Source organism: Cynocephalus volans, chromosome 11, assembly GCF_027409185.1.
Source record: "Cynocephalus volans isolate mCynVol1 chromosome 11, mCynVol1.pri, whole genome shotgun sequence".
NCBI lineage: Eukaryota > Metazoa > Chordata > Mammalia > Dermoptera > Cynocephalidae > Cynocephalus > Cynocephalus volans.
Window position 1 is genome coordinate 126,044,090 of NC_084470.1, and position 24,481 is coordinate 126,068,570.

Genomic DNA, 24,481 nt, shown 5'->3' on the forward strand with positions numbered 1-24,481 from the left:
AATAGTTGATGGCATACCTTCAGTTCTCTGAAGAAGATACTACTCCTGGCCCATTCAACAATGGAGAAGAGGGTCTGATCCGCCATTTTGCACATAAGCCCAAATGTGCTCAACTTTTCGTGCTTGCTTCGGTTAGCCTGCTCTTGCTGCAAGTAGGCCATGATTTTGGCCTGGACTTGAGGTTCATCTGGCTCACACTTCAAAAGTTCCAATATCAGATGTGGAATGCTTGCTGGGGAGCTTGTCTGGTAACTATCCATATAGGAATAGCCCATTATTGACTCAGGCGAGCTGCTGTAGGGGTCTGGGTACTCAGATTTGATGGCCCGGCTAGGAAAGTGGCCGTATGTTTGGTAACCTTGCAGGCTGCCATGAGGGGGCATTGTCATGCTAATGGGGGAAGTTACAAAGGGACTTCTGTCATAGTCTGTAGGAGGCAAGGCAGCATGGTTCAGAGGTAGGCCTTTGGAGGCAGAATGGATGTTCTGAATTGCAGAGGAGATGGTCAGGTCAGAGGGCATTGCTTGGATCACCTGAGACATGGCTTCGAGCTTAAGTCCATTGGCTCGGATGAGGGCTTTTTTCTGTTGTTTCAGGGCCCTGTCTCTCTTGTACATTGGTCCAAACTTATTCCTCCCTCCACGCATCCGGTCAGCCCTTACCGCTGTTGGAGGAAAAAAAAAAAAGGAAAGAAGGGTAGAAATAAGATGCAAAATCATTAGCATTCTCTAGATCTCCAAATATTTAGAAATATTGAAAAATCAACCAGAAATGGTGTGGGTGTAGTTGTTTTCATTAAAATTGCCCACAAAGATTACAAAAAAACCATGTCCTATTTATTTGTGAATTCTTTCCTCTGAGTGTGCTTGTTTCATGATCAAAAAAATATTTTGGGGGCCAGCCCGTGGCTCACTCGGTAGAGTGCGGTGCTGATAACACCAAGGCCACGGGTTCGGATCCTATATAGGGATGGCCGGTTTGCTCACTGGTTGAGCGTGGTGCTGACAACACCAAGCCAAGGGTTGAGATCCCCTTACCGGTCATCTTTAAAAAAAAAAAAAAAAAAAAAATTTTGGATACAAAGGGACATATTAACCCTTTCGTGAGCTAAAGAAATTTCATATTTTTTGCTACACATAGGGGATATTACATACTGCTAAGAAAGAGTATCATTTGCCCTACTAAGAGTATCTGTTTCTATTATATCAGTTAAGTTGTGATTCTTAAAGGAAACCCAAACTGCTTTTTTTGTTGTTGTTTTTTTGAGAAAAAAATATCAAATAATCTATTTCTGGACTAAATTGTGAATATTTTTCCCTTAGGACATCTTCCTCTCTCTAAGACATTTTGGCAACTTTGTTGCAAAGGGGTTGGATACATGCTCTTCTTGGAAAACCATTTTCACCTGGACTTGATGAGCTCATCAAATAACCAGCGGTATTGTTTTTAATTTAAACAAAATTGTACATAAGTACAGTTAATTCATTTCAAACGCTGTCAAGAGAATCTTCTGCTACAATGGTGTACGCAGTCTGAGGCCATGTCTAATAAGTTAGTTATCTGTTCTCTGCAAGTCCATAGTGGCCAATGGCAATTAGACAAAAACCAGAAACCTCTGACAGCTTGTGACATTTGAAATTGCTGGAGGTAAAGTTTTTAAGCTTTTTATCTTAGGATTAGCATCACGTTAAAAATTTATTGTGAATTCTAGGTATCCAGAATACTGCACAAGATCATAAGGAGTTTTTCATCTGGATGATAATTTGTTGAAAATTCAATTGTTTCAAATCACTGTTAAGAAAGTATGAGTATGCACCACAAGTGACTTACATACAATTAAGAAAGCATAATTTTTAAAGTAAAAAACTACAACCTTTTTCCTTTTGTTGGGAAAAAAATCATGTGAAATCACAACATGTGCTTTTTAACATTTTTTTTTCTGAGTCTCATATTATAGCAAGCATCTACCACAATATTTTACTATTTGGGAAATAATAAAGTGATTAGTGATAAGGAAATTAACAAGCATCAATTACTTCCTTTCTTGATCTCTTGTTATAAGCAATACTAACTTTAACATTCTTCTTAATAAGCAAGGTTAACTACTTCTATTTGGAAGAAATCTGTTAGCAATTCAGCAGATTTATTTGGATTTATTTATTTTTTAGTATTTCTATCAAGTATGAGTTCCATATAAGAGAAAATCTCCAAATAAAAATAGCCTGTGCCCCACTGATCAAATAAAACACACTCTTGTATCTAACACCATCAGTGATGTGTATCCCTTGTTATTAGTTTATGTGCAGTATATTTAATCCATAGAAAGCCAGTAGGTCAGAGGTTGGAAAACAGCCAGACACCATACTAGTTCCTGAACTACAAATTATTTATTGCCGTCACATAGTAACATTATTGCCTGCAAATCTGTACATTGTAGTATAGGTTCTGCTCTTTCAACAAAGTTTAGTGTGGCTTTTAAGGAACTACTCTTTTGTTCCTGTCAAACCATTCCTACTGACTTAATAGTTCATTATATTTTCATGTTTCCTCCTCAATATTTTTTTCAATATTGCAGACTCAAGTCATTATCTTAAAAAAAAAGAAATGTGTTTTCTGACACTATCAAAAATATTTTACATGAGAAATTCCTTTTTACAATTAAATGCTTTAATTCTTGCTCAAGAACCATGAAATTAATAGTAATAGTTATGACAAGCACATCTATTAAAAAAAGATTGAAATCAAACTTTTACTAGGGCAGCCTGATTTGAAAATTTAAAGGACATTTTATTTTTTATATTTTTGCAAATTAATTTTATTTGTTCTCAGTTGAATCACTTCAGTCTTGTTTTCATCTAACCTGACATTCTTAGTGTCAAATGCATCTATGGATTTGACACTGGAAAAAAAAAAAGGGGGGTGGGGGGAGAACACCTCTTCTATGTAAATTTTCTTTCTGATAGTTTTCACCATGTTTAAATGAGATTCAGACAATTCAGCAGATAAAACATAAAAAGATCTTACTTTACTGTCAGTAGTGCTAAAAGCCTGGGAAAATAATGTTGCCGTATTATAAATAGAATGTTGCTTTAAAAGTCCATGTCCTTGGAGAGTTTTAATAGGCAGTAGTCCTTAGATTATCTTACCTTCTAGCTTCATTCCAACACTTAGACATTTTTGAAATCGGCAGTAAGGACAACGCTTTCTCTGGGTTTTGTCAATTTGGCAGTTCTGGTTTTCTATACACGTGTACCTCTTATTATTTTGGACTGTTCGCTTAAAAAATCCCTGTAAGACAGAGAAAATAGTGAGACCTATTATAAATCTAACACCCACCTTTTCCATTGTTTCATTTTAAGGAAATCACCAGTAAATCCTTTCATTGCACCATCTGAGCCCTTATGTGGTCTGTGGTTGCTTTTTTTTTTTTTTTTTTTTTTTTTACATTTCAGCAAGATCAATCTTCTAAAACAGTGCCAGGCCATAGTGGAGGTTTTTTGGCATCGGAGTTATATTCCTGAAGAATTACGTCAAATCTTAAGGAGTTTGGCTACAGATCACTTCATCCCAGCAGTCAGAAGAAATAAAGACTATATTGACCAGTCACTTTAAAAAAATCTGTTTTGCTATTAACCTTCATGTTCCAAGTGCATATCATCTAGATATGCATTGTTTTTAAGTAGTCTGATATGATTTTAGTGACAAACCCTTGCAAAATGCCAGTGGAAAAACTGAATAGTAAAACACCTCACATCTTTTACAAATGTCAGCACTGTAAACAGTTAAAAGCAAAAGGATTTAAAGAGTAAATTGGGAAAAGGCTCATAATTCCACTGGAATACATTCAAGTATGGGAACCATGTAAAAAAAATAAGGTGAAACTAATAGAAAGGAAAAGCATGTATCTCAGAGAGAAGAATTGTAGCACACAGAGTATGTGCTTTCCTTACATGTCACTCAAAAGGATTAATCAAAAAATAAAACGTGTAGCCTTATAATATAATAGCAGCTTTACCCAGGATAATATCATGTTTATACTACTAGCCATAAAGGGAAACAATCTTACTTGTTATAGCAAATGAAGGGATTTTCCTGTCAGTTATTTAAGTAACTGTACGGAGTTTTCTACTTTAAAAAAATGCTGAAAAATAGCAAATATTCAATTTACTGGAAATATTTAAAAAAGGTCTGAGATAAATTCTTAAAGTGTAAATGATATTCTTAGTAATATAGTAGATTTTACATATTAAAATTCCTTGCACTTAAGGTTTCATCATATATTTATGAAAATTATAAGAACTAAAATCTGGTTTCTTGGTCTTTATGATATAAATTTCAAAAATCTTAAAAATTACTTTTGGAATAAATCAGGATGAAATCATGCAGTTGGGAATTTAGACTTTTATGTCCATGGATAAAAAATGTTTAGGCTTGTAGCACAGGATACTCCAAAGTTAAAATGTATTTGGGAAATACTTTGTCATGTTCCCTTTCAAGAACAACGATGTTTAAATATATATAAGTGAAGCAAAATCAATATTTAGGACTGTTAGAAATGGAGGTCTTTCTACAGCTACATCACTTTACTACAGTAAAATATTTTAAAGCCACGAGACTGGCAAAGTTTTCTAAACAGCATAAATTTCTTTGCCTTTTAAACTGAATCAGACACATATTTCTAAGAATCATCTCCCTAAGACTGATGCTCTCTCTCTCTCTCTTTCATTTTTAATTGAGTCTAAAAACGACAGCCTAAATTTAGCTTCAAAAAAGTAACCCAATGGTTCATTTTGGTTTTGAACATCGTATTTTTCAGGTAGCAACGTGTGAGCAAACCTTGCAGCTTTCACAGGTGAGGAGCCCATAATGGTACCCAGATACTTTATCTCCACACACTGGACAAAGCTCTTCAAGATCTTCATCATAGGAGTAATTCACCATTTTAAATTGAGACACTGAAACAGGAAGAGACATGTGTACACATATCCAATTAATTTGTTATGTCGGTTTTAATCCTGCAACGAAAAGCATTTTGGTGATTGGTGGGCAAATATCACCAGGTAAAATATAAAATAAAAACAATTTTTACCCAGGTCTTCCTGAAAAGAACGATTTTTACACAGTGAAAGTAAAACATCTTTTTCATCAGTGAGCAGACACTTCATATTTTCAAATTTAACAATAATTCCAACTTTTGTTAACATTGCAAACTGACCCCTGGTTAACCCAAGTCTCATAACTGCAAAGCAACAAATCACAATAGAAACATGAGTTGCATCAAGTAACAACTTGGAATTTTTTTTTAAATCTCTGTGGAGTTAAGTTCCCGAATGTCACCTTTTGCCTAAGGGAGAGAACCAAAGCACAAACGTTATCCCCGTCTTCGTGAAGCAGTCTGCTGCAAGTGCACCTAGCTTATGAGGACGCCAACGCCGATTTGCAAACGCTGTTCTACCGAGAACCCGGGACCCTACTTCTCCACAGCAGCGCTACTTTAAAACCAGCCCGCGGCTCCCACTGCTCAGATGTGTTAGGTTAGTGGAAACAACTCAGTTCCGCAGCGACAGCACTTCTGTTCTGGGTTCTTTCAGCTGCTCACGTTGGAAAATCTCCTGTGAAAATGAAAAGAAGGAAAAAGAAAAGAGAGGACGCCCGGACGGGGACGTGCGGGGGGTGGACGGAAGAGGGACAGATACGCACGACGGTTTGCTTTCGTCGCAAAGAACTGGAGCCCCGTAATGAACTTCACGTGTTTCTGATCATCATTGCAAAACGTAAACACCTCGAGATCGCCCCGTTGAAGTTCACCAGAGATCAGGCCGCAGCGACGCGCCGCTCACTGCCGGGATCGGGTGACCGCCCGGCTCGCGACGCAGACCGGCGAAGGCGCCTTGGCCCCTGGAGCGTGGGTCAACGGTGCACGGCCAGGGCAGCGGCCAGGAGACCCCAGAACTACCCGGCCCGGGCCCTCCCTGCAACGCGCCGCCCGCCACCGCCCGCGTCCCCCGGGCACCCACCCGCGAGACCCCCGGGACCCCAGCTCTCGCCGCGTCCTGCACCTTGGGCTTCCAGCAGAGGAAGGGGCCTGGGCTCCGAGAAGCAGAAGTCAAGGGGAGCCGAGCGCAGCCGGCCGGAGGCGCGGGCCTGGATCCCGGCCCCGGAGAGCCCGCCGGGGTTCTGAGAACCTGGAGGCTTGGGAGCAGAGGAGGGCTCAGAAGTTCGTGCACTGTCGCTCAACGTCGGTCGCTCTCCTAAGAACTCGTGACTACGGTCTCGGGGCACGTTTTAGGGACACGGGTGAAGAAAAGTGCACTTTACCGAGTGCGTTTTTTCTACCTTCGCTTCCTCCAGCAAAGCAAACTCCAACTTCACACTAAGGGGCGCCGATTGGCAACCAACCGCTTACGGCAGACTCCGTGCCGGCCTCGGGGACCCGACACTGGAAAGACTGAGGCTTGGGGTGTGGACCCTCTTGGAAAATGCACAGACAGAGGCTGAGTGGGGACACAGCCGCCACCGTGCGAGGCCGGGGCATCTTTTCAGTAATTCTCACGTGCCCTGGTGCAGCCCTAGGGTAGGAGTTTGGAGAACCGAATCCACCCGGGCAAAGAAGTTCCCGGGCTCCCCTAGTCTCAGTCTGGAGAAAGGAGAAGGGGACAGCGGGGCCTTGGAAGGCCAGGGCTTCGGACAAAAGCGCGGGGACGTTCTCCCGAAGGCGGGCGCGTCGCGCTGTCCCAGGACCCCGTGGCGGACGCTGCTTCTAGGCTCCTCGAGTCGGACCACCGACATGCCCCAGGCTTGAGCCACAGAAAGCGCGGGAGTGGGGTCGTGGTCCCCAGGGGCTCCCGTGGGCACGCCACGAGCCCCAGAGGAGCAGCCTGCGGCTTGGCCTGAGCCCTGGGCACAGGGAAAGCTAGTTCTCCGATTTCAGGGCAGCAGGGAGCGTCAAGAAGGCCCTTCCCCAACGTTACAAAGAACACCTTACGGTGGCTTTCCTCTGCGCTCCCTCCAGATAAACCCTTGTGTTTGCGTCCCCTCGTTCTTGCTCCAGCACTTTCCTGAACTTTTTTCCCCGAGCCCCTCAGAAACGCCCGCGCCGAAACGAGAAGCAGAAAACTTTCCTTTCGGACCCAAGAATCGCGCCGGGGCTGGCGGCGCCGAGACCCCTGGCTCGCCTTCCCCACGTTGCCTCCCCAGTTCCCACTTCGCTGGCGTCCCCGGTGCCTAGAGGAAGCTGCTCTTTGGGCCAACCGGGTGGCCCCAGCAGCCAGACCCACGAGTTAATATCAGGGGCCTCAGCCCCAGGGGACTTCCAGAGCCCTCCCTAGAGGCTCGGGGGGACCCCAGGATCACCGAGGGGGCAGCCCACCGCGCGGGCACGACGCACGCCCTCCTGCCACTCCTTATGCAGCCGCAGCGGGACGACGTCAGGTCCCCGGGGCGCGCCGCCTGCTGTGCACCGCCAAGCGCACCAGCCTTGAACTCTGCTCTCAACACCTCCCCGGCCCTTTCAAGTTCGCGCAAAGGGATGGCAGGAAGCGTTCCGGGATCACAGGCCCGCCGGCCCGCACATCCTGCGCGCTGGAAGGGGCGAGGATGGAAGAGCGCCGGTGACTTTTCCTAGCATTGTTCCCTCCCAGGCCCGGAGCAAATGCGATAAACTTCCGAAGGGCTTCAGACGAGCCGGCTCTAGAGTTGCTGTTTTGCCAGCGCTCGCACCGAACGAGGGGCAGTAAGCACCGCTGCTCCCCCGGCCCCCACTCTCCGAGCACTCCCCGCGCAGGCGCTGGGGTTGGGGTGACTTGGGTTCCCTTCAGTTCTGCCAGCAGTTCTCAAAGGGTCCCACTCTGAGCCGCCTCCCAGTGCCCCACGGGGCTTCTGGTGGCGCCCACACGCGACACCGCTGAGACAAGTCTCTTCGGTGCCAGCTTCTCTTTCTGTGGTTGACCTCCCTAGGAAGCCTCCCTCCACACAAGAGCGCTGGTTACAGCGCGCACCAATTCCGGTGACGGAGAACCTGCTGCGGTGTCCAGTGCGACGCCCCATTTCTGGGAACGACCTCGTTCCTCTAAAGCACTTTAACCCGAAGCTGCCCCGCTCGCGTTGCCATAGAGATCGAAGCCTCTCTTTTCTTAATTAGAAGCGGCCAATTAGACAGACATTGGTTGGAAAACCTCTGCCCCGTATCGTTCAAGAGCCATAAACTTTTATGCCTGCACCCGGGGAGGGAGCCTGACGCCCGCGCCGCCCCGCAGCCCGCGGCCACCGGTGCCCGGTCTGGCCACTCCAGTGATCGCTCCAGCCGGCAGGGCGAGCTCGAGCTCGGGGGTGGGCGAGCCGCGGGGGCCCGACCGCCGCTCGACGCCTCCTTACCTTGCATGTTTTCCGGCATCTGCCCCTGTTCCCCATGCGATCGAGCCAGTCCCAGGGCTTCCGTCTCCACTTTGGGCAGCATGACAAGGCGGCCGCGGGCGGGAATGGGGGGTCCGTGTCGGTCCGGAGGCCCAGCACCTGAACACGGGCGGCACAGATTCAAGGCCGGCGGGGAGAAGGAGCGGGCGACCGGGATGCCCGCTCACCCGCGCGCTCGCCGGAACGTGCCGCCGCCGCCTCCTCCGGGGCTGCGGGTCAGGACCGCTGAGCCGCCCCCGAGCTGCCCGCCAGGAGGTCGGGGCTGCGAACCGGGGCGAAGGCCGTGGCGTGCGGGCGCCCTGGCTGCGCTCGGCCAGGCGGAGGCGGCGGCGCTGGCTAGGGCGCAGCTGCCCGGGGCGCGGATCCGTGCACCGCCGAGCTCCCGGCGGGCGGAGGAGGCGCTCGCGGGGCTGCTGCCGCCGCCGCGGCTGCTCCGGGACAGCGCGGGCGACTCCTTCCCTCCCTGCACCCGCCCGCCGGCTCGGGATCGGCAGAGCCCGTCTCTCTCTCTCTCTCTCCCCGTCTCTCTCTCTCCTCGCCTCGCCTCGCCTCTCCGCCCCTTCTCCCGGTCTCTCTCGGCCTCCCTGTCGCTCGCTGTCACAAGTGCGGAGTGGTGAAGTTCCAACCTCCCCCTCCTGCCTCGATTAGTCCTCTGGCGTGTCCGAGAGCGGCCCTTCCCAGCCGCGAGGGTGTCGGTGCCGGGGAGGAAAGGGGGAAGACGAGGAGGAGAAGGGAGGTAAGTAGGACCGGGGGTGGGGGTGGGTGGGGTGGGGTGGGGTGGGGGAGGCTGCGAGGAGGGGTGAAGACCGAATGGGGACGCGGGTTCCGGACCCAGGTCGGACACTCGCCGCCAGCCAATGAGGCCGAGGCACGGGCGCCAGTCCCTCGCCCGCCCCCACCTCTTCACCCCGCCTCACCGCCTCCCACCCCACCCTGGCCCGGGGCGGGGGATGTACGACTGCCGGGTCTTGCAGCTCGTGCGGAGCTACCTCTGCCTGCGAGCCGCGGCGAGGCGTGAGAAGCCGGCGCGGCGATGCCCGCGAGCCGAGGGGAAGCGAGAGGGCCTGGGGTGTGTGGGGGTGCCCTGGCTTATCTGCCGGGCCACGACAAGCGCGGGAGCTAAGTGCCCACTGAAACAATCGGAAGGAGAAATGGGCTGTCGAACGCAGCTGGGCGCTCTTCTCTAACGCAGACCTGGCCCGTCGTCAAGGGTCTCCCGGCTCCGTCACCCCACGGCACAGAGTCCGTGGAGTGGCCACGCCGTGGGTCCCCAGCACCCTGGAGGGCCCGAGGGTCCCAGCTCGCTGAGGAGAAGCCGCATCGCCGGGAGTTCACTCACTTGCCGGGAATCAGAGGAAAACGCAGCCACTCCTAGTTCCCCATCATGCTTCTCTCACGTACCAACGACCCTCACCCAGAGCCCAAGATTATCTCGGCGACAGTCTTCCTAGTTTTAGTGAACTGTGTTTCCATGTGGAATGAAATGCTCAGTCTGGGCTTTCTTTTCTCATTTTGGTGGCTCTTTGGTGGAACGGATCCACTTGAGGCCCAGCATTAAAAAAAAAAAAAAAAAAAAAAAGTTTTAAAGAACCATCTGTTACTAAGCTCTCCGACCACCAGTCCAGCCACATCTTCAAAGTTTTCAGATCTCATCCTAGCAAGAGGAAAAACATTTTTTCCAGCCTCCTAAGTACATGCGAAATGCCTCATATTCAGGGTCTGCGGTGCAACCGAGTGATTGTCACAGTCCCCCCACAAGGGGGTCAATTTGAGTCTCAAAAGATCTGACTTTATTCTCTTTGAATGGCATAGGGATCATACGTTCAAACTGCCCGGTCAGGTCTGATGAACTGGAAACTATTTCAAACATGGCAGGGCATAATTTACACTTTTACATGAAATGAGTTCTTCACTCACCCGCACCTGGCAATTCACACACTATTGACTCTAAACTAATTAGTCATTTTGTTCTCCAATATACATGTTATTTAAATTTCAGCCATAGTAGCATCTTCAAGTTTCATGGAAACATTTAAACGTAGGGAGTGTCCCTCCCGTCCAGTAGTTTGTATGGAGAAGTGAGCTGAAGTTGCCAAAATTAGTGACTGTTAAGAATGTCAGATTTTCATGATAGTATCAAGTGACACCACCAATACATTTCCAGTACTACTAGTTGTTTTAAATACCATTGTGGCTTAGAATATGTATTCTTGCAAAGTTCAGAAAAGGAGTTAGTTTCAGGGCCCAAATCAGTGCTTGCCCTGCTTTGCTTGTGAGTTCAGGTGAACTCTGAAAGTCAGTTTATTTCAAAGTCTTAACTTAATAAGAGCAACCTCCTCCCACTGTAATTCAAAGAGCTTATGGGGGCACTTTTAGAGCACCTTCCCAAACAGCAGTCTGGCAAGGATGTAGGACTCCAGACTCTCGGTTCTAAGAGGGAGCTCGCGGCCCCCAATGTAGGAGGGAAGGTCCTCTGCTTGATGGAGCAGGAGGAGGTTAGGACAGTTGAAAGAAGTCGAAAGAGGGTCTGGCAGGACAATGGATGTAGTGTGGCAAGAAACCCTGCCTCGACTTGAGGATAAGGCTGACCTAGTGAGGCAAACGTAGTGTTCATGCTTATAACGCCAGCGTCAGGGCCAGAAGGGACTTGCTTAGGCCACAGCAGCGACTTCTCTGTCCAGGCCAGTCTGACTACCCACCACATCCCCCAAAGACAACCGAGAACGATGGCGGCAAAAGGCCAGCTGGCATTCATTTATCTCCCCACAGGTAGACGTTCCAAGAAAAAAAAAAAAAAAGTCACAAAATGGGAGGGGGTGGGAGGGAATAGGGGCTGGGGACGAGGTTTTCAAAATCCATCCTTTAAAAAGTCCACAGTTATATCACGGAGGAAAGGTCCCGTGGCTTTTTGCCCTGCAGATCTCTCTGCTTTGCAGCGAACAGAAGGGGCACTGAAAGAGCAGGAGGTCTCCAGCGGGGAGAAAACTGCCCTCTTAAGAACCGAGGGAATCCCGAGCCCTGAAGCCCTGCCCTCAAGCTCCAGGTCTCACCTGCAGGGAGGGAAAAGGTCCCTAGGGCCAGCCGCATTCCAGACCCCCTCGAGGCACGTCGAAATCCTCGCCTGCGGTAGGAGAGGGAGAGGCGGGGAGTCTTTTCCTGGAATTGGTTTTTGTCTGAGGCCGGAGGGCACGCTCACCCTTCCCCGGATCACTCCGCAAGGGCTTTAGGGGAGATGCCCGGGTCCCCAACCCTGCCGCAGACACGGAGGGAGCGGAGGCGGTGCCAGGCTTCCGACGACAAGCTCATTATCGACCTCCCCGTGCACCCTTTCTCCACCCTCTGAGCTCCCTCCTCCTTCCGAACACATTCTGGTCCCTTTACCCTCCAATTCCGCTGGGCAAGGGCCCCCACTGAAGCTGGGGACCTGCTTGCTCTGTGACCTTGAATCGGCCCGGCGTCCCCCAGGATGCCCTCTGCAAAGGAGAGCTGGGGGGTGGGGGTGGGGGGTGCCTGAGCCCGTCGTGTCTAACATCGGTGACCTGGGGATGGTTCTGGGTTCCTGAGGCCGAAGTGTGAGGCGGCAGAGCCAAGTGGCAGCGGGAAGGGGCGGCAGCTGACGTGGACGTAGGTGGAACAGGGCCTGCGTGGTCTAAACGCCGATGCCGGCGACGGTCTCGACTGACCCTCACAGGTACCAGCCGCGGGCGGGAAGATGCGTCCCATCCTCCACTGGGGACATCCGACCACTGCCACGCTGCCTCCTGGTGAGCGCACGCTTGGCAATCCACCCCGGCCTTACCGCTGCGGAAACTGAGCTGGCGGGGCCCGGAGACCGGCGTCCGGGAGGCTGCTGCAGACGGCTGCCGGCTCCAGCCACCAGACGCGTTCTCAGTTTCTTCTCCGCGCTCTCTGCCAACCTCTAGCAAACTTTTCTCCTTTCCCCACCTCCCCCACACTTTCCGCCAAGACTGGCCTCCCGGGCTCGCCCTTACAGGTTCTGACTTTGTCTTCAGGTGTTGATTGACGGTTGGATGACGGCTCGGGGAGGCTCCCGCAGCCTGGACGAGCCCGGGACGCGCAGTCCTGGCGCATTTTATCCACGCTCGGCGTCCCGGGGCCGTGCGCGCCGTCCACCCAGCCGGCTGCAGCCGACGCGGTCTCGAACCCCTCACCCGCGGGGCTGCTCTCCCCGCCTCCACCTACCCGCGGGCGCGCGCCGCACTTCAGACCGCGCCGGGGTGCAGCCCGCCCTTGACCTGACCTGAGAAGCGGGGGTCAGCCCCGCGCGCTTAACCCTGCGGGCTGCGGACGGGTGAGACAGCAAGATTTCCCGGAGCGGTTCAGGCTTCCCGGCTCGGCACAGACTGGCACACGCACCTGTTCCGCGCGCCCGGCTGGAGGCAGCCTCGCGTCCCCCACCTAACCTCGCGCGCAACTTGCAAACCATCGTCCTTGCAAACAATCCTAACGCCTCCTCCTGCATGCTCACACTTTTCAGTGTCTTTAAGAAACCAGAACAATGACTTTTCTCGTCCTACCTACCTACTTTTCAGGCCCCGGAAGAAACCTAGACAGTTTTTTTCAGGTCTCCACCGCGAGGCCGGGATAGCCCGAGGGGGACAGAAGCAAGTTTGTCAGCTGGGGCTCTCCCTAATTTTTCTCCCTTCCCGTCCGAAAAGCCATTCAGAAGCCGCTTTTGTCTTTCTCTGGAAATTAAGTTTAGCGAAGACTCTGGAGTTTCGCTCCTGGGCTCAGGGGCTGGTCTATCGGCCCCCACCCCAGGCTCCACCGGCCCTCATCCCGAGCGCTTTGTTTTAAAAAGAGCCTGGTTAAGTTTCGGTATTGCCGTATGAATTGCCAAGGAGCATCGTACTGGCCGAAGCTTTGCAAAAACAAACCTGAGTCGGTGCGAAGTCGTGCCTCGTTAAAAAAAAAAAGTCCTTTTCTGCTGCTTGTGTAAATAACTACTTAAGACACCATCACCAACAGCCCCTGGAGTGGGCGGGAAAGCTGCTGCCAGTTGGGACGGTCAAGCCCTGGAAGCACGGCCTGCTAGGGGTAGTGCGCACGTGGCGATTGAGTCACCATCACTGGGAATGTCTTCATAGATCCTGGCCCCGTCTTTCCAGGGCAGGGAGACGAGAGCTGAGCCGCTGTCCGGGTAATCCAGCCTTCTCCGTCTGCTCCCCCAGGCAATTTCCCATCCTTGCCCTGAGGGAAAGGAGGGTTTTTGGAGGGGTGGGTCTGGATTATCGGAATCTGCGTCTTTTTGCATAAAAAGACTTGAGCGAGGAACTTTCTGACTTCCTTTTCTTGGGGGCAGCACGCCAGGGGTCCGGGAACGTCCCGCCTACGCATAGTCGGTGCCCTCCGAAACGCACAGGAGCGGGGCTGGGGGAGTAACCCCGGCCAGGTAGGCAGATCCAAGCTCTCTCTTCCTCCCCGTGACCGAGTCGGGTCTCTGAGCCAGCTCCAGCTCGAACGGTGAGACCCTATGCGCTGGAGCCACCCCTGTGCACCCTGGAGACTACCCCGAACACCGAGTGACGCCAGCAGGCCACGAAGCGCTTAGTGAAACCAGCTGAGCCCTGGCAGTTCCACTCCCCACACCTCCCTCTTCCCGCCCCAACCTGGACGAGGAATTTAACAGTGCATTACTGTAGGCTACCACTCACATGCATCCAGCCACGCTGGAAGCTTCTGGAAGGAAGGGGTAACGTGCCGCGTCCACTTACACAGCGGGATGGGCCCACCCGGGACTCTTCCTCCAGGGAAGCCAGAGCGTCGGGCCGCAGAGATGTGCGCGTGGAGCAATTTAGGTCCCTGTTGGTCAGCAAAGAATAGGAGAGTTTGGAAAGGCGGGACTTAGGGGGTCGCGCCACTCTCAAGCAGTGGGCGCAGAGCTAGGGCAAGTGTTGGGGTCGGGGGGGTTAGACTGGCTGCTCAGTGGGAAGGGCGTGGGCTTCTCCTCCAACCTCCAGACCACGTTTGCGATTCAGAGACGAGGGCCAGTGTGAGCCAAGGCGTGGGACAAATCAATTCGCTTTCCCCCGCAGCTCCTTGTAGGGACCCTGGGAGGTTGATTCCAGGGCTGCTTCCGAATGATTTTCTTTCCAATCCTGGGGAGCTCTCGAAGGGAGTGGAGCTTGCGGGAGGCGGGGCAGAGGCTGCCGGGCGTCCAGACCCCCAGCGTGGAACCCAGCACTTACTGTGAAGAAAGTTAGCGCCAGGCATGGGACCAGCATACCTCCCTGCAGGAGGCACAGCCGGGTTCGGCACAAGTGCTTTAAAAAAAAGTGCTAAATTGTCTCTTTCCCTACCCCGCCTCCCATGAGACAACAGTATGCTTGTTTCTTCTATCTAAATTCAGTCACTCAATTTGAGTGATTTCTCTGCCCTCCTCATACCCGCTGACTATAACAAGTAGATGCTCTGAATTTCCTCTCAGTTCCTTGTCACCGTCTGTTGGTACCCCTGCGAGTTGCCACCCTACACCACACACCTGCAAGCTCAACTTCATCCAAAACCCAGAGATCCTTTCCAGGATACCCCAGAGTAGGAGACCAGAAGTGCCTTCCCTCCCTACCTGGCTCTGAACTGAACTCAACCCTCCCAGATACTGCCTCCACTATGCCCCGATACACCACTTGCAATCCCACTCTTCTGAATTCCACAGGGATCCAAATCTGTTTTCCAATGTGGAATAAAAATAAAGATTAAGAGCCATTTACAAATATCTTTCTTAAGGCTGAAATCTCTTCTAGAAGAAAGTCTGAGTAGACGAACTTTCTTTTAAATCATAATTCCTTTGTATCAACAAGAGCAAACACTGTAGTTAATACCTTGGAGAAAGAGCATGGATTTCAGAATTTTATTTCTAGGGTTCTTTTTTTAAAGATGACTGGTAAGGGGATCTTAACCCTTGACTTGGTGTTGTCAGCACCACGCTCTCCCAAGTGAGCTAACAGGCCACCCCTACATAGGGATCTGAACCCGTGGCCTTGGTGTTGTCAGCACCACACTCTCCCAAGTGAGCCATGAGCCGGCTTATTTCTCTGGTTCTAATTACAGCTCACTCTCCTGACAAGCTGAATGATCTTGGGTAGATCACTTAACCTATTTGATTCCCTTTTTTAATCACTAAAATGTGGTTAACTAAGTAAACTTTATAGTTAAATGAGAGTGCCAGTAAAGCAGCATACCATGCTGTCAGTAAGTACCAGTTCTCTTTTGTCTTTCACCCAAACTCATCATTCTGTAAGGAATATAATGAGGAAGGGATCACTAACCATCTTAGTGATGGTTAAAAATAGATTCATCTAGTGGGAGGTGCTTGCTCACTTGATTGTCTTGCAGGGCTTGACACAGTCCTCAGGACAATTACATTACTGCCAGATAAAACTGCTCACCAAATGGCTCGCAGTCACCTGCATTCAGGTTATTTGGAGTTTAAAAGTCAACCATGTCTTTCCTTCCTTATCAATCACACAAAAACACACATAACAGAGCTTCCCAAAAGAGTAGGAGGCAGTCCTTGTCAATTTGTCTGGCCAATTTCAGTCCACTGGTTTTCCCAGGCTTAATCTCTCAAACTCAGACTGGTCATATTTTAATTCTTTCCCAGGGCCTCCCCAGTAAACAATGCTCCCCCCCACCCCAACTCCTGAAGTTCCCTGAAGCCAACTGGATGTCTCAGAGAAGTTTTTGTTCTAATAAGGCAGAGTGAGGAAATGCAACTCAGAGAAGTTGTTCTTTCCTGAAGTAGGTTCTGGACTGGAGGAGTGAAGGTGTCTGACTTGTCCTACCTAGAGCATCCCTGGAGGTGTTTGGGGGAAGGCTGGGCCACCAGGTGGGAGTCTGTCCCGGAGACCTTCTGTTACAGCTCAGCTCAAGTTCAGGGCTGAATCCAAGATAACCCTAGACATTTCATCTGGTGGAAGGGTCAAGTAAAGGAGAAAACCAAGCCTCTGTTCTCCCTTTCTCCACAGATTTCTCTTGGTTTATTAAAAGAGATGTTAAAGAAATCCTTTAACTCTGATCACACTTGTGGATCTAGGCCAGCAAAAGAGGAATCTGGGAAGCACTGTTTTAGAGTCAGGCTGGGGAAGGGAAGAAAAGGAGGGTCCAGAATTTAGCTTCTTGGAAGGAACTGGCAGCCTAAGTTCCAGCTGCAAGAACCAGAACATGGACTTGGGTGGCTGGCATTCTAAACCGTACTGTAAATAAAGCTGGCTAGAGGTCAGGGTGACATAACGGGCTATCATACTTTCTACTGAATAACATCTACTTTCAGAGATCCTTATAGACACAGAACTTGCTAGGGGTTATAACTGGAATAGAATCAGACTCCAAGAGTGTTCAGGTGACCGGATAGCAAACCTTATATCACAGACTCAATACAGTGTTTGCCTTGTGTACTAGGCACCCCTAACTATGCAGACATAACTTTCTGTGAATAATCTGCAATATTATATTGAAGGTGCATAAAATATTCTGTGAATGCACTTAATTGGGAGAATTATGTAAATTTAACACAGATCAATGAATAATGTTGGGCATATTGTGGGGGAAGATCTCAATAAATACTTATTATGTAATATGTTTCCTCCCACATAGATTTGGCTCTTTTGTTGATACAGATAAGTATAAAAAGTCTGTTATGATAGTATTGTATATCATTCAGTACAATTTCTCCCCACCCCCCATGCACATTTGAGAGAATGAAAAAACCAAGGCCAGAAAACAAAAATCCAGCCAGAGTGAGTTAACTTTAAGGGAACAATCTGGTTATAACCGAGTCTGCTGCTCTTACACCACACTGAATAACTATCCTGCAGGTAGGTAGAAGGAACAACTTTATCTTAATTATACTTTTCTTTACGAGCACAGACATCTATAAACAACTTTCATGTAACCATCGATGCACACAGAAGAGAATGCTGTGCCCAGTTAAGACCCATGGAAACAGCTTTTTTAAAAAAGCTGACATTCCCTAGTTCAACACAACTGAATTAAACGTAGAGTTGGAAATCCTGACTGATGTCTGTGTACACTGGACGCAGTTTTGTGAACTTGCCGTGTCAAAGCTACCAGGGACCTCAGAAAGTCTACAGCTGGACCTGTGCGTTCTTCTCAGTGGGCCTGCCCTAGGCCATCAGAAAGAGCCATGCAAGGGGCAGCTCTTCTTCAAGACCGGAATGGGCCCCTTCGATGCAGCAGTTCAGTTCATGACTCTACACTGTCCCCTCTTCCTGTCCCTCAGCCCTTTGGATGACTGTGAACTGCCAAGAGCCCCGGAAATGATGCTAAGCGGTCTTTGGAGGCCACACGGTGCGAACACCCGGTGCCAGCAGCCGCCTCCAGGACACTAGGATGTTCCCGATGGTGACATCCGACAATACCTGTGCTGTCGCAATACTAGGAAAAGGGGGAGGGAGTGTGTCTGGGCCGGGAAGGGGCGGGTTGCCGCGAACGAGGTCCGGAAAGAGGTTTCTTTTACCGGAAAATTGGCTGGAATTTTGTCGTCCGGGATCCGGCGCCCGGAAGCGCCCGGACGGGCTGAGGGTGTCGCGCGGAGGCCTCAGTCCTCGGCGGCCCCTGCGAGCCGGACCCACAGTCCGCGGGCTCCCGGCCCTCCGCGGTGGGGCGGACCCGCCTCTGTCCCAGCACAGCCCGGGGACGTGAGCGCGGGCGCGGCCGGGGACGACGCCGCTCCCTCGGGGTAGCAGCGGGGACTGGACAACCCCCGGGGTCTGCGGGACACCGCGTGGCCGGCCGGGGCAGCAGTCGCCGGGAGCCGCCGATCGGCCCGCGGGCGCGAGCCCCCGAGCGCGCGCCGCCCGCAGCCCCGGCCCGAGCGCGCTCCCGCCGCGCGTCCCCGACCGACGCCGAGCGCGCCGCGGCCGGTTTGCCCGTCGAAAAAGATTGGAAACCGTTGTGTGCTTCTGTCCCGGCTCCTTCCTCGTGCCCGTGTTTTCTCTGTCTGCAGAGCGCTGGTTCTCTCTGGCACTCCGCTCTCCTTCCCCGTGTTTTCTTTTTCCTAAGTACAGCCCGTGTTTTTTTGGTAAACATTTCCTCAATTGACATACTGTAGGGTGTAGTGGGCCCATAAAAAAAGCAATCAGTGCCTTCTGTGGAGGCAGCGGGACACTCAAGCCTTGAGTTTCCTTCTTGTTAGCAGACCTGGAACGCAGAGCTCGTGACAGGCCCCTGCAAATTCTGAGGGAAATTCCAGGCCGAAAGCTTGGAAAGGGACAGTGCTACAGGAAAAGGCACAGGCCCTTCAGAAACCAGGAGAAAGGCAGGAGGGCATGACTGCCCCCACACTGGCAATTACAGACCACTCAGGATCACTCCCCTTGGTCCTCTACTTTTAGGATTAATTGAATGCAGTCTTGCTGTCAAAGTTAATGAGTTTGTGCCTTTCCATTTTTGTTCCTCTTAAAAATAAAAATAGCTTTATTTATTTCTTTCTATGTATAAAAACAAGACATGCTCATTGTTTTGAAAAAACAGTAACTCTTAACTTCTAATCATAATGTTGGTCTTTTTTTTTTTTTTTCATTTCATAACTTTCATTTGCCAAAAAAAAAAAAAAAAAAAATTTCTACATTATATGCAGTGAATGAGACACCGTACTGTTGTGTGGCTTGAAACTTCAGAAATCCTTGAAAGCTGTCTGTTAACATTTGTTCAGCGATCACTCAATATGACTGACTTGTTTCAAATTGTTCAAATTTTAGCCTATTATTTCTTATTTTAAATTATCAGAAAATATTAAGGATGAAATTGATACATTATGAATTCTATTTTCTGGCTATTTTAAGACTGATAGAATGACACCTGAAAACATTGGATATAGTGAATAATATTCATATATTGAAATATCCATTTGCCTTTTTTGAACTGCAGAAAGATAAATGTGTGGTATAAATGGGCTCACTATGTGCTTTTAATAAGCACAATATGAAAAGCAGTGACTTAAAATACAAAGTCCATCAGTGAGATTAAATTGCATGCATTAAAGTAGTAGAATAATAAATCCGTGATAGAGCAACTCCTACTTACCAACAGGTGTAAGTCCGTGCTTTAGAGATTCTTGTAAATCCCCAGTATCCGAATTAGAAGACATTCTTAGTGAAATTATAGGCAGTTCTTTGGCTTAAGGCAGAAATCATTGAGCATAAGAAAAAGTGAAGCTTGTCAAATTTTGCGGCCTTGGGAAGGACACATCAGACTACAGTAACTCTTAGTGAAAGTTAAGAAAAAGCACACACACACACACACACACACACACAAATCTAGAATTCGGAAAGTTACAAGCAAGTCTTTTCCTGGACTCTGTACTTTTTCCAGCATTACTGACCTGCTGTAAACCATGTATCCAGTTTCATGATGGTTTCTAATCAGAAGAATGGAAACTTTTGATAGGCTTTGGCTGATCACATGATTTTATGCAGGTTGATAAGAGGACCCTGTTATAAAGTGACAGCAAAAGAGATAAGAACTCTTGGCAGATAATGGCAAAGAAATGATTAACCCAGAAGTGGAGAGGTGCTGTGCAGCACAGAGAGTGGAAAGTTGTAAAATTGAGGGGTCAGAAGATCATACTTAGTGGATAGAACTCCAAACCAGCTTAAATCCACTAACTAAACTTAGGCTTGTGACATACCCCCTTGAAGTCTTCACCCTTTGCATAGAGAAAGACAGACATAGCTCTTCTGACCTCTGCAAATACATTTAAGATGATAACATTGGTAGACATTAATTCTTTAAGTGATGACTGCAAATATGATTGACACTTTGAAACACTACAGGTAGCATTTCCAAGCTTATTGTCATTTATTTATTCATGTTTTTGTCAACCAACTTTTTAATCATGTCTATTTATTAGATGAGGAATTAACTTTAGCTTGTTTGTACATTGGTCATTTGGTAAAAGGGAAACCCATTTCTTTACCCCAATAAAGTGAAACCTACACTTTGAGATTAGTGCTGGCAAAATGATGAATGTGTAATACATTTTCTGTAATTTTAAAATTATGATTCTTTGCTTGGATCCATGGAGAAAATCTGGGTCACCCTTCACCATTAAAGAACCATTGCTCAAATGACCAAGCATAGTTTTAGGCTCTTGTTGAATATCCCTATTCGTCAAAGTAATAAAATCTGGATCTTAGAGCAATGCATGTTTTTCCCCACATTGTGGAAGAGTTTGTTGTTTTTCTTATTTGTTTTGATGCTGCAAATGGAGCAAAAAAATTTTTTTTTGGCCTCAGATTCTATTTGGGAAAAACAAATGTTTATACACTCATTCTAAATTGTATTTTTTAGGATTAGATTTGATTGCATATAATAGAAAAACCAAAACCAATTCTGGTTTAAACAAGGTATTTATTTCTCTTTTATAAAAGAAGTGCAAAGGTAGGCAATCCAGGGATGGTACAATAGCTCTACATGGTTGTCCAGGACCTGGGTTCCTTCCATCTTACTGTTATCCTCTGTCTCTTGTCCTAATGTTCCAAACTGGTTGCTGGAGTTCCAGCCATCACTACTAGGAAGCAGAAAGGAGGAACAGGAGAGGAAGCGTACTCCTTTTTAAGGATACTTCCTTAAAGTACCTCACAAACACTTGGCTTACATTCCACTAGGCAAAACTTAGACACATACCCACACTTAGCTGCAAGGATGGGTGGGAAGGGAGGAGGGTATTTTAGCTGTAAATACGTATTCACACTAAAAAGGATTGGGTGATTACAATTATTCTCGTTAGTTCTTTGCTGTTATTTCTTTGAATAATCAAACAATAACATGGCACACTAATAGAAATATACCCATGTATATGTAAAAAGACATGTAACACTATAAGCAGCTATTCCCGTAAACATTATTTAGGACTTCAAAAAGTTTTTGCTTCTGTGAATTATATCTGTTAGTATTTACTGCATTAAAAATTTAAACTGAGAAACTTAAAAATATTTATTACTTATAAATACATTAATTAATTTATTCATGTTTTGGAAATAACAATAACAAGTCCATTACATATTAGTAAAAATAGCATATCTTAAATTAAAAATAACTATTGTTGAAAACAAAATAATTAGTAAAAAGTGACATTTTTACAAATCTTTTTAATGTCTTAGTGGAAGACAGCTGGATTCTCAAATCTGCTGTGGCAATATATTGTTCTGGTTGAAGTATATAAGAAAATAGGATGTCACAGATATGAAATTAGAAAGAGAGTATTATAATAGCTTTTTCAGATAATTATAGATATTTTTCTTTGATACTATGCCAAAACTCCACATGTGGTATCTTTGTAAAGGTTAATTGAAATAAGGAATCTGAAAGCATATCAGTGAGGTTTTGACACTTTGTAACATTAGAATTCATTGGCCTGTTTTATGCTTCAAATACATCTTTTACATATGCCTGATTTCATAACATCATACATCGGTAATTTGGAAAATATAGGTTCACTGAGTTTTGCAGATTTTCCAGATGTTGACATGTTTTATTTTACAATATCAAAAATTCTATTCACGAATATCACCACCGATCTCATTAGTGTCTTTGAATATTGGGAAGCTCTCTGACTCACAGTGGCAGACACGAGTATTCCAATGTCCAAGTTTTCAATGGAAAGCTTGGATATTGTCATTGGAAAACTGTATCATCAGTTATTTTCCTTGAAGTAACAGGTTTACTCCACTTGTATTTGGGGAAATATCTCTAAAATATCCCTGTCTGAATAGCTGTAGTTTGTCTGTCAGTCATTCTTAAAATGTAAAACTGCTTCATAAAAATAGCAACTAGATCAGCTGACAGCTCAAACTATTGCATCAGTGTTTTTTCTAGATACTTTGATTTAACCATTATACTTTCATACTTTGATTTAACTATCAGATAATACTTGAATAACTTTGAAGAATTATGGGCAGTACAATCAAGGAGAAAATTGAATTCTTCTGGCTTGGCTTGATCAGAGGTGTGTTTTGCTTTATAAAGTAGCTGTGTTCTTGAAGAGCGGCATGTTAATTTCTACAACCCATAGCATGTATTGAATACACTAGCTCATGGTCTAGTCAGGGAATACTACCATTTGAAATTTTTTATAAAACATAAAGTTCTGCTAACTTGGTATGTCATTAAAATAAACTTTCATATTTGTATTTTGTGAAATGGGGGGTATGACTGAATAGAGAAGAAATTGGAATTGGATTAAAATAGATTATATCTTCTTTCATTAAATATTATGAGCCATTTTCCCCTTAAGATGTTGAAAAGGAGGCGTGTTGAGATTTCTACTATGAATAGAAACTTTCCCCAATCTCATCAGGGTCACTGTCCTGACCAGGGGCTGCCCGTTCTGAACGTATTGTGAAGGTGTTTATGGAACATGGAGCTGTTGGATATTCATCCTCGGAACCTAAGATTTTGGCTGCTGTTTTGGCTTTTCACCTTCTTGCAACAAATGTCAAGATTATTTAAAACCGCACCTCCTTACACTTTGGGGATACATTGTCAGATGGTTAGAAGACTGATTTCTGGATAGACAGCTTTATTCATTTTCTTTAGGGCAGTACATTTAGAAAACTGAAGGAATTTTCCTTGAGCCTTTGAAAATTTTTAGGTAGAAGGACTTGGAGTTTGTGAAGGGCGAGTCAAAACACATGTACCTCTGGCCTAGACCTGAGAAGAAAAGACATGACTAGGAAGGTGACTGTGTATATATTCCGTCAATGAACATCATTACATCAGAATGTTTAAATCAGAATGTTAACGAAGTGAAAGTCCAAATGTTAGTTCCTATGGAGGAAAAAGCTTTACAAAGGCCAAAACGAGTTGAAAGATCATAGGGGACACCTGTTAGCTCTAGCCAGGACTCATGAAGTTGTGCCTTGATTAGGAAGGACTCAGTTTGTTACACTTATTGTGCAGTTAATAAAGAGGGAAAGGACCTTTTATGAAATTTTCATTGAATGAGGATACTGGGTAAGTTAGAATGTAAATTTATACCACTACCTAGTTTCAATGTTAAATTTTTATTTTATTCTTTCAGTTTTCTGGAAGAGAATTTGCATCTAGAGTAACTAAAACACGTGTACAAGAGCACTTCAAACAGTACATGGAAAAAATAGAATTAAAAAATAATACAAATCTTTCCATGAACTTTTTGAAGTATTTTTGTATATACATTTTCTTCTGCTTTATGGGGTTTTAAACAATGTGAATATCGATACCTCTTTTAAACTAAGTAAATGGGGGTAGGTGTGCATATGTACAGATAATTTTTAGCTCAATGTGTAGACATTTGTTGTAACAAAATTTCACACATCATGTAATAGATTTAGCAGTCATTGTCTGAAGAGTCACATTACAGAATTTATGGTTCCTTTTTTTTTTGTTTTTCACTCTGATTGCTGTTTTTCATTTCCTCTCTTGCCTCACTTCATTTCAGCTGATATATTCAAATACAGCATCTGAATGATGGAAGTGCTATCCGGAGAGAGACCAGATGGAAGGAAACGAGAATAAAGAAGGGCCTCCACCTCTCTCCCTCTCCACCATCTGAACCGTGCCCGAGGAGGACTCGCCTTTGTCAGCTTTGGGTGACTTGAGGTCTGGGTGACTCCTGGAAGTCGGGGTCAGTAGTAGCCATGGCCATGACTTGTGGTCTGGATGGGTGTTGGAAATGTCCCCAGTTAGATATCCAGATACTCTCATCAAATGAGATTTTGCTGAGGAGACCCACTCATGGGAAGTAGGTAGTTTAAATATTTTTTAAAAAAAAGTCTGGTGCTGATTCGCACCAAATGAGATAACTGGTAATCCTGGCTGTCAGTGGAGCCGAGGAAACATGCTGTTTTTCCTACGAACTTTAAGTTGTTCTGTACACATAACCAACCCAACCTACTTTGCATTAACAGCATATTGGGTATTATTTACACAGATTAGTTTTTTTCTTTTAAATATATGGTGGATTTCAAAATATGACTTTTATTAGAACCAATTATTTTCTCTCTGGTTAAAATGGGAACTCAGAAGTGACATATATTTCTGTAGG

At 46.9% G+C, this 24,481-nt stretch overlaps 1 protein-coding gene across 2 annotated transcripts in view; it reads right to left on the reverse strand.

Moving 5' to 3' along the window:
• NR5A2 (nuclear receptor subfamily 5 group A member 2) overlaps positions 1–19,543 on the reverse strand; it is a 119,178-nt gene extending 99,635 nt beyond the window's left edge. Inside the window, exons 1-5 of one of the 2 annotated variants that reach the window (XM_063115126.1) lie at positions 19,480–19,543; positions 8,374–8,511; positions 4,837–4,955; positions 3,147–3,288; positions 18–664 (exon numbers count right to left, since the gene is read on the reverse strand). In XM_063115126.1, coding sequence (XP_062971196.1) covers positions 18–664; positions 3,147–3,288; positions 4,837–4,955; positions 8,374–8,511; positions 19,480–19,543 — 1,110 coding nt within the window. The remainder of the gene's footprint in view (positions 1–17; positions 665–3,146; positions 3,289–4,836; positions 4,956–8,373; positions 8,512–19,479) is intronic. The other variant, XM_063115127.1, reaches the window with a different exon arrangement.
• Between the last annotated feature and the right edge of the window lie 4,938 nt (positions 19,544–24,481).